The sequence below is a fragment of the Pediculus humanus genome, genomic scaffold (assembly GCF_000006295.1).
Source record: "Pediculus humanus corporis 1103172107560 genomic scaffold, whole genome shotgun sequence".
Classification (NCBI taxonomy): domain Eukaryota; kingdom Metazoa; phylum Arthropoda; class Insecta; order Psocodea; family Pediculidae; genus Pediculus; species Pediculus humanus.
In genome coordinates this window covers 159,324-170,172 of record NW_002987175.1, presented here as the reverse complement: position 1 = coordinate 170,172, position 10,849 = coordinate 159,324, and the positions used below count along the sequence as shown (strand labels likewise).

Genomic DNA, 10,849 nt, shown 5'->3' with positions numbered 1-10,849 from the left:
ATCGATCGATCGATGAATCGATAATCTTTTAATTCATAATAATAAGGTAATCGAACTATAAACATCGATCGTAATATTTGATTTAATTTTTTTTTTTTTTAAATAAGAACGAATTTAAATCCCTTTCGGCAAGGACTCCTGCCATTTAATATAAAAAAAAAAATTTAAATTTTATTTTAAAAATGATTCATTGAGACCTTTATATATAATTAAAGTTATAAACTTTTCCAAAAACTTTTTTTTTTTCTAATATATTTAAAACATTTTATTTACATTCGATCAATTTTTTATCATTATTGATTATTATTATTGTTTGTAAATATAATCATTCATCATCATCATTATTATAACAACACAATAAAAAATGTTTTCAGGGGAAAATTTTCACCTTCGTGTTAGTTTTTCTTTTTTCTTTTTTTTTTATGTATAGTCGGTTAAGTTAGGACAAAGGTGACCTTTTGAATAATGATAAATAAAATATTAAAAATATATTTTGATGTTAAAATGATTAATTAAAATCCAAAAAAAAAAAATAATAATAATCATAATCGTTTAATTAAAACTCAATACAATAAATTATTTTAAAGAAGGTTATTTAGAAAAAAAAAATTACTTTAAAATAAAATAATAACTAATTTTTATTTCGAGTGAGATTAATAAAAAAAAATATATTTAAGTAAGTTTTTAAAATAAATAATTAAATAAAATAAAAAAACGGTGAAATTTTACACACACACACACACACACAAGTGAAGTATATATCAAAGATGTTAACCTTGGCCTAGAACAAAATTTTTTTTTTTGTCTGAATTTAATTTTTTTAAAAATAAAAAAAAAAAAAAAAACATCCAAAAAAGGTACTGTCATGACTGTGTGTTCAGCCAAATATATATAAATAAATATGTCGTCGTCGTTGTTGTTGTCTTCTGCAATACATATAAAATAATAATTTATTTTATTTTTCAAGGGTTCTTCTTTTTTACAAATTTAACTTCCTTCTTTTTTTCGTGGTCAAAAAAAAAAAAAAAATAACAATCGACCTTGATTTAACAGACTTTAAATAAAAAAAAAAGAAAATTTAATGATATATACTCTTTAAACAATAATAATAATAATAATAAATGGTAAAATACATAATGACACACACTATGAGTGATTGATAATTTTTATTAGGCAATATTTACTAATGATAAAAAGTAATTTAAAATAATATAAAATTAAATTTAAATTTACAAAAGTTTTTGTTATAATTTTTTTTATTTCGAAAAATAATGATAATAATAATTTCATAATTTTTTTTTTTTTAAAATTAGTTTAAGGTTTATTTTAAATTAAATTTCATAGATATATTTGTTTGAGTGGTGTGTCAGTCAGTCACATTAAGATAAAATAAATTGTGTAAGTTGTTTTTAAAACAATAATAATAATAATAATAATAAATTATTATTTTGTTTGTATACTGAGACACTTATGGACAAGTGAAATTGACATTTAAAAAGTTATATTTTTCCTTTTAAAAAAAAAAAAAACATTTTTTTTTTTTTTTTAATGAAAAGAAAGTATAAAAGTAGAAGGTTGGGTGGAGAATAAAGGTGATTTAAGTAGTTCAAGGCGAAGGCGTGCAGGTTATTTATATGGTTGCATATGTTTGTAAAGCTAGGAGAAATGCAATTGTAAACCAAAATATTAATTATGTTCTCCTGTTCCTTTACTATTATATATATTTTTTCTGAATGGCAATCGATAAAAAACGGTAGCGATTTAAAAAAAAAAATTTCTTCAAACTCTTTGACTTGACTTTGACCAGTATAATTTTAAGTTCATTGCTCTTTTTTTTTTAAAAAAAAAAAAAAAAAAAACTAAAAAAATTTCCCCATGAATCATATTCGATATTATATTTTTTTTTTTTGGCAAATCAATAAAATTTAAATAAAGGAAAAATTTGAATGAATCCAAGAATTTAAAAAGAAATTTTCTTTTTAAAAAAATCGTCAATAAAAATATCTCATATAATATATTTAAAAATAAAAGTAATGGTACTAAAATTTTTTATTTTATTTTATTTTTAACCAAAAAAAAAAAAAAATACGATGAGTTAAAGTGAAGAAATAAGCTACAAAGTTTTTTCTTGAGAAATTTTTTATAATGGCCTCGAATTATTTATTTAAATACGTAAATTTAATTTTTTTTTTTTTTTTAAGGATTGAAAAAAATAAAATTTTAATAGGAAATCATATATTTGCGAAATAATTGGCGCGGTATTAGATGTTGATGTTGCGACAAAAGTCTCTTTAACTCAATAAATGGAGTTTGTAAATTTTAAAAGGCGGTGAAAAGCAGTGTTGCCATTTTTCTATTATCTTTAATTTCTTTTAATCTGAAATACACGCTACATATTGCTCTAAAAAAGAAACCATTTAAAAAAATAAATCGTTTTTATAAACTTTAGTGTTTTATAAATCCGAAATAATTTTTTTCTATAAATTTAATTAGTTTCGGGTAATGGGTATGTAAAAGAAATTTGACAACAGAGGTATCACGTGACTAAAATACCTTTTTAAGCGCATTTTGCAGGTAAAGTTTATGCAAAATTTATGTGAAATCCAGTGTTTATAATTGTTTTTAAATTATTTAAATGAATTAGTGTAAATCAATTTAATAATCGAGCTATTTTAACATATTGGAATTTATATTTGTGAGATTTTTTAATGATTTAAAATCTGATTGAAATGATGGTTGTCATCAATGGCCTAGAGCCTAAATCAGCGTTGAAATGGCGTCCTTCGCACATGGCCTGAAATGACCGGGTTCTTATGTCCTCTTTGTTTTTTTTTTTTTTTTTTTCACTTTTTTTTTAATATTCAATTTTTTAAAAGATTTTCCGTTTATTTTTTTTTAATTAATAACATAAATGAAAATGATTGTAATTATAATTGTACTCGAATGTTAATGGAGGGGACGGCCTCCTTGCAAGTTCTGTAACCTTTGTGTGATTACGGACTGACTCAGTCATTTCAAAAATATTTCTTTGTCCCAATAATTTCATCTCGATTAGATTTTTCACCAATAAATTGTTGTTATGTTTTCATAATTTTTCTAACATCTAAATAATCACTCAAATATTTCAAATTATATTTCTTCATAAAATTTTTTAAACCTAATTAATTACTAATATTGTCTTTTGTTGTCAATTATACTGTTAAGTTGTTTTATTAAGTTTTCCTGGCATAGATATAAATTTTTTGTATTTTACTTATCAATTTACTCATTTTGTGTTACAAAAAACATTTATATTAGTAGGTTTTTGTTTCCCTTATTTTGAAAGGTTACTAAAGTTAATAATAATATTAATTGTAATTTTATATTCTTAAGCCCTTTATAGATTACATAATTATTGATATTTCATTCAAATGTTTTTAATTAATTTTAAAAAAAATTTAAGCTCAGAAAAATTAATCAATCTCATTTTTCTTTTTAAATGCTCTATTTTTGCTTTAAATTAAAATTTTTAAAATTCAACGATTGTTCGTTATGTTTTTTAAAAGTTTCATAAGTTTGTGAAATTTAATATCATAAATTATTATTTTAGTACTGTTTGTCGTTATACAATATCACATTTAAAGAAATTTTCAATAATATTGTGATTAATTATCTGCATTTGTTTTGACTACCAGCAATACTAATTTTTAAAAAAATTTAAATGCAGGTTTAAGTGTTTAAGTGTTGCATCAGAAATTATCGGAAATATTTTACTTATGTATAATTTTAATAAATTCAAAAAATGATTCGAAATTGTTTGACATTATGTAATAGTTGATGTAATTTTCTCATTCCATTGTATTTTATACTCGTTTTAACTTTTATCACATATTCAATTTCTTAAATTTTAAAATTACATTTATAAAAAATAAAATTTAAACTCATTTGTTTTCTATAAAGTTTTTTTTATTTTTATGTTTTATAGTTGTAAATAGTTGATTGTACATAGACTGGCAAAGATGAGCACACAAAATCGCACCGCTCATCGCGGTGGAAAAAACTCTAAATTAGATTCTGTTCCTTTGACCAAATCACAGAAAAATGATTCCAAGATGGATACAAATAAAATTTTGGACAACCCAAAAGCTCAACCTACTGCAGAGCAAATGCGCATTGCACAAATCATTGACAGAAGAACAGATGACAGTAAACTGAAAGAAAAAATAAAACAGGTTTATTATATTATAGATAATGTCGAATTTGTTTTGTTAGCAAAAAAAAAAGTCAACTTATTAAATGACTCGGTTACAGATAATGGATGCAACCAGAAAGACTGAAGATGAAGTAATCACAGCTCTCCATGATTGCGATAATGATTTAGATAGTGCAGTAAACATGCTTTTGGAGGGTGAAGCACAAGGCGAATGGGAAACGTCTGGGAAAAAGAAAAAAAATCGACAAACAAATAACATGAAAAATGCCGATGCAACCAATAATAAAAATGCAGGAGAGGATGATCTTGAGGAAGAGACTCCAGCACCTGCTACCAACACTGAAAGGGAGAGGTCACGAAACAGAGGAGGTGGTCCACCACGTTTAAGAGGAAGAGGTGGAAATGAAAACAGAAATTGTAAGTTTTATTAAATGAAAACTTTTTAATTTTAAAAACATTATTTGTATTAACTATCGAAATATAAAAAAATTTAATTTTTTTTAAGGGCGAGGACGAGAAAATAAAGAAAATGAACAAAACAATGAAGAAGGATACAACCGAAACAGAGGAGATGGAGGATTTAGACGAGGTGGGCGAGGAATGTCTAATGGTCCCGGAGGGCGATCAGGAAGAGGTGGTAGAAGTGGAGGGCGATTAGGTCCAAGAACTTTCCAAAGTAGAGATAAATCTGGCGCTGGTAGCTTTCCACGTTCAATTGAAACTTGGAATAATCCACCTGGACCTGATGCGTCCGGGGAAAACAATCTCAAAATGGGTAAATATTTAATTTAATTATCTGCATTTTATTTTATTTTATGTAATTGCAATTGCATTAACAAATATTTTTTTTTTTTTTGCGTTTAGAAAATTGGGGTGACGACTTTACGCCCGAAGATTGGGATAACGAAGAGTACACAGGGTCTTTGGCTGATAGTAAGGTATTTACCCCGAGTGGTGGTATAGAAACTTCTGTAGTTGCTCCTGAACCTCTGCAAGACTCTTCTAATCAAGAAATTTTAATGTCAAATACAGCTCAAGAATATCACCAAACTGGTCAGCTGCCTCCTGTAAGTTTTGTTTCCAATTTTGTAGCTCGTTCACTTTTTACAAAAGGGGAGATCATTCTTTGAAATGGTGGTAGTTCTTTATCATTTTTTTAGAAAAATTGCATCAGGAGCAGCTAGATTAGTTTTGTACATTTTAATAATTATTTTTTAAAATATGATATATGTGTATTTTTTTTTTGTTTTTTATTTTTTATTTTTAAATTATTTTTATTTTGTTTAAAGGTGCAGTACTTCATTCTTCTTATTACGCGATATTCAGGTTTAATCTGCCACCTTTTCAGGGTGAATGATCAAGCCCTTAAATTTAAAACTGATTTATTTAAATATTAAATTTTTTTATTTAAAATAATTTTTCAAAAATTTTCAAGTAATTATTGAGGAAAATGAAGTATTTAACCAAACAATCATATTTTAGCTTTTTATATTTTTTTTTTTTTTTTTTTTTTTTTGCTTTTTAAAAATATTTTTTTTTATTTTATAATTTTTTATTTATTTTTTTATACGTAAAATTTAAAAAAAAAAAAAAAAAAAAAATAGTGATATAAACTTTTTCTTATTCTTATTAGAGTCCGCTGCCTGTTGGGGTCGGGACATTAAATGCGGCCCAAACACAATATCTTAGCCAATTAACTGCCCAATCAGAGAATCTCAAATCAGCTGTCGGAATCGGTGCAGGAAACGCAGGTTTTGGTCAAAATACAAACAATACATATGGGCCAAATGCACCTTCTTCCTACGGCCAGACCGATCCCTTAAAATCAGTTGGAAGCTCCGTTTCTTATAATCAATCATCGGGGGGAAATACTTACCAGTCTTCAGCTACTTCCTACGGTCCGTCCTCGGCGAATAATTCTTCCTATGGGCCTTCAGGAACAGGAAGCACCGCTTACGGTCAAACAACTGGCTACGGTCAATCTGGACAAAGTTCATATGGTACTGGCTCTGCTTCAAGTTCTTACGGGCAAACGTCTAGTAATTATGGACAGAGCGCAACGAATTATGGGCAGCAATCTCAAAGCGGATATGGGCAATCCCAAACATCTGCATTCCAAAGCCAACAAAACGCTAATACTTATGGCCAAACTGGATCCGGTATGTCTAATGCTACCACTTATCAAAGTGGTGGGTCTGGAAATGCTTATTCGGGTACTAACGCATCTACGAATGCTTATCAAAATTCAGGCACTAGTGCCAATTTATATCAATCAGCCGGTTCAGGTAGTGGTGGTTCATACCCAACTCCTGGCACCGTAAACAGTGAGTTATTGCTTTCTATAAGAATATTTTACCGAAACTAATTATTTAGTGTAAATTTTCAATTTTCAGATTCGGGAACAACTTCAGGGGTTTATCCTGGCACCGGATCACAAGGAGCCTCTTACCCTAATCCTGCATCTCAGAACGTAAATTACCAGGGTACGACGGTTAGTGGTAGTAATTATTCCGGAGGTTCAGGTGCTGGCCCAGGAGGAAGTAATTCTTATCAAAGTGGGTCCGCTTCTTTCCATTCTGGTAGTCAACCTTCCGTTTTCACATCTCAAAATTACAATAATTCCGCCGTAAACACTTATGGTAGCCAACTACCTGATGGTTCTGTTGCAGGAAGTGACTCGGTACCTTCTCAACCTCCTAGAACCAAAACTCAAAGGGCGCGTGTTCCACCACCTTCCAAGGTATGCAATCATTTTAAATTTTTCAACCTTTTTTTTTTTTTTCTTTTTTTGTATACTATACACATATATTTTTTTAATTATTATTTTTCTTATAAAATAATAGATACCTCAAAGTGCTGTAGAAATGCCTGATGATTCTATTAATGCAAGTATTAGTTTTCTCGACGTCCAGTTTGGTGGTTTGGAGTTTGGAAGTGAAGGCTCAGCGTTTGACGGATCTGGGCCTGCAACGTCTGTTGCAACTCCTGCAGAAACTACTTCTACTCCTACTACCTCGGATACGCAAAATGCATCATTAGATGGTTATTCTGCTACAAATAGCTCATCCGTAAAAAATAGTCAAGCGACACTAGTGGGAGCACTCGCGGCTAAGTCAGTGGTTAGTGTTCATTTTACTTTTTTTTTTTTTTTTTTGTTTTTTACAATGTGGAATACAATTAAATATTTTTTTGAAAATTATTTAGTAACTATTGATAAATAATTTTTTTTTTTTTAGCTTACAAGCAATGATGCATTAGGTATGCAATCATCTTCTGATCACAAAACGGGTTACAGCACACCATCTTCTCGTGTGGCTAGTTCAAACAGTGGTTTAGATTTATCGAAATCCGACGTAGGATTATCTTATTCAGCACCCAGTTCGGTCAATTATCAATCATACCAAAGTCAAAAAACAAATTCAACTGGATCCGGTGTTTATCAACAAACCGGGTATTCCACGACAAATTTCACTTCGTCAACCCCTCAAGTTACTTCGTCCACGTCTTATTCATCGAATCAAAGCCAGCCGAACAATTATAATAATCAATCTACGGCAAACAATTCATTTTCTAGTAATTCTTACTCCCAAGCTTCAAACGCCGGCGTCGTTAATTACCCAAATAGTGTGAATACTTATCCATCGTCTAATTCATTTCCAAATTCAAATCAACCTTACCAAAGTTCTGGTCAGTCGGTTTACGGCTCAGCTCTTTCATCGGGATACACTTCCACTAATCAGTATCAGAATAGCTACGGTAATTCTACAACTTCTCAAAATAAGTTAAATTCAGCTTTAAGTAGTTCTACAAAAGATTCTCCGGAATATGCCGCCTCAACTACAGTAGCAAGTTTAACAAGTACCACTAATAGCGGTTTAAGTAATGCTACTCTTACATGTGTTGCACAAACGGTTGTTACTACTTCAACTAAAGTTTCTAGTGCTACGAGTACGTTAATTTATTTTTCGTATTTTTTTTGAGGGTTTTTTTTTATAAGATCATAACTAAGAGTAAAAATATTTTTTTTTTAGCAAAGAGTAGTGTTATAGCCAATATTCCTCCTGGTGTACCGCCTATTATGGGAACACATCAGTATATCATGAGTCAAGGGGGGATGCCATATTTTCAAACTCCAATGTATAGTTTTGAAGAGCTTCAGCTCTTGCAACAAAGGATACCACACATGGTAAAAAAAAAAATTTTATTACCTTTTTATTCTTACTAATATGTACGAGAAAAAAAAAAAAGTTTAAAAAAAAAAAAATTGTCTCGATAAAGGCAACAGGGTACTACGACATGGCGTATCAAGCCCCAACGAGCCTCGCTACAGGCCGTGATAGCATGGGAAGCGTAGCCTACACCATGTCAGATGCGAGGTACACGAGAGGAGATAATAATGCTTCACCCGTGCCTTCCACGTTATCTCAACAGGTATACCGTAGACATGTTAAAAGCTAAAAATTTCTTTTTTTTTTTTCTATATTCGCATAACCTTTTTTGCTTTTAATGTTTTAAAGACGGCGACCCAACCTCACCAGCAACCGATGATGAATCATCCGTCTCTACCTCCTGGTTATGCGTATTTTTACGGTGCTGCAGGCATGATGCCGGGTAGTTTTCAGTATGGAACTCCGGCTTTGTATCCGGTAATTATAAAAGAATTAATTTACCTCTTGCCATTCGCCGCTACCCTATCGGAAGTAATGATAAGTATTTACGTTCTCAGCTTCCGGCAGCAACGAACGCTCACGGAAGCACTACAAGTCAATACCCGAAACCCGGAAGCTATTCGGCTTACGGATCAGGTTACGAGGGATTGTCGCAAACTCAAGACTACACGAAATCAGCTTACGTTTCTACCATGTCGGCAAACCAGGCGCAATCTAAAAGCGGAGTTGGTGTCACTTCCGGGTCGTCAGCATCCAGTACATCTGATCTCAATGCGTCCATGTACGGGAAGTCTCATACGGCTTTAGGCAAAGTTAATGTAAGTTAATGTCATTATCAGAAAAAAAAAAAAAAAAAAAGTTTATAATTTCTTTTTTCTATCATTTGATACCTATTATTATTATTATTATCACTATTATTTTATTTTTATTTTTTTTTATTTATAAATATTAAAAATGAATTTTTCATTAAATTTATTTTGAATTAATTTCTTTTACGTGTGTATATGTATTTAGGTACACACACACACACACACACACACACAGGTGCACTCATATTTTGTATGTAATTTTTACGTGTGCATTTGTACTATTATTATTATTATTATAAGCACTCACATATTTATACTTATATAATTGTATAATATTGGTATATATATATATATATATATATATATATATAATTAATAAGTATTTTTTTTTTTTTTTGGAGACAAAAAATGTGTAAAAAACAATAAAAATTTGTCATTTAATTTTTTTTTTTTGTTGCTTTGTGAATAATGTTTTATTTTATAATGTTGGTATAATTTTCAGGGGTTCAGGTTATTTACATAAAAGAGTTATCAAAAAAAATAAATAAAATATTTGTGGTGATATGTTTAATAAAAAATAAAATTAATTGCTTTGTTATTATTTAGTAGAAAGGTTAAATTGTTTGAATACTTAGGAGAGAGAGAGAGAGAGAGAGAAAATTTTTTGTTATTAAATAAAAGAAATGATGACGAAACAAGATTATATTCAAGGGAATTTGAAGAGGGGGGGGGGAGGAGGAGGAAGGTGGGCGAGTGACTTGACGTGAAGACTTGACTTGTGATTTTTGTTTTGAATTTAGTCATACGAGAAACAAGGATTTCACTCTGGCACTCCTCCACCTTACAACTTAATAGGAAATCAAAACGCCGGAATGGCTCATAGTGGTGCTTACGGACCTCAACTCTTCATTCCCACATTGGCTCCGCATCAATCGCACCACAGTGCTACCACGCTTTTACATCAGCCACTTCATCAGGTCAGTTTTAACGAGTCAATAAATACCGAAAAAAAAAAAAAATTTTTAACTGGCTGTTCTAACGCTTTTGTCCACAAAAAACCTAACATTTATAACTAGGATGTTGAAAGGAAATAACAGAGTTTCCAGGATTATTGATTACGTTGATTGGGGTTTGGGATCGAAGGGTTGGGGGGGGGGTTGGGTGGGGGGTGAATCAAAAAGGACCAATTTACCTTTCGTGAATTTTTTTTTTTTTTTTAATAAAATAAATAACAACAAGGCAAATTATTAATATTTTTGTTATGCATATTACCGCAGATTTTGTTTAATTATTATTATTATTATTGTTATTATTATTATTATTATTATTTATTTTATTTTTTTAATATCTAGTGTTTAAGATTTATTTATTTTTTTTTTTTTTTTTAAATTATTGAATTGTTTAAATTTAATTATGTTATGTAAATTTTTTTGTGATTATATGATATGAATTGTCATATTTTGTTGTGATACGAACACGCGCACACACACACACACACATCATGCATACACGTACCGAGTGAAAGTCATTTAATAAAAAATAAAAATTGAAAGAAAATTTTAATTTTGTTTCAGGATTCTGGAAGCAGTAGCGGACCTCGGACTCAATCATCGGCTCAAGCCAACAAAACGGGAAACAAGCAGAATTACAATGCATACTGGCCACAAACAATGAATTGA

General features: G+C 29.6%; 1 protein-coding gene across 1 annotated transcript; it reads left to right on the top strand.

The window, feature by feature from the left end:
• Positions 1-3,998: 3,998 nt before the first annotated feature.
• Positions 3,999-10,849, top strand: Phum_PHUM210120 (lingerer, putative; the record flags this gene model as incomplete). The annotated part of the gene is made up of 14 exons (XM_002425527.1): positions 3,999-4,211; positions 4,291-4,609; positions 4,698-4,967; positions 5,057-5,259; positions 5,826-6,516; positions 6,586-6,932; positions 7,036-7,311; positions 7,429-8,140; positions 8,224-8,378; positions 8,471-8,623; positions 8,710-8,838; positions 8,919-9,179; positions 9,971-10,147; positions 10,745-10,849. 14 exons carry the CDS (start codon positions 3,999-4,001, stop codon positions 10,847-10,849), a joined length of 4,011 nt encoding a protein of 1,336 aa, XP_002425572.1.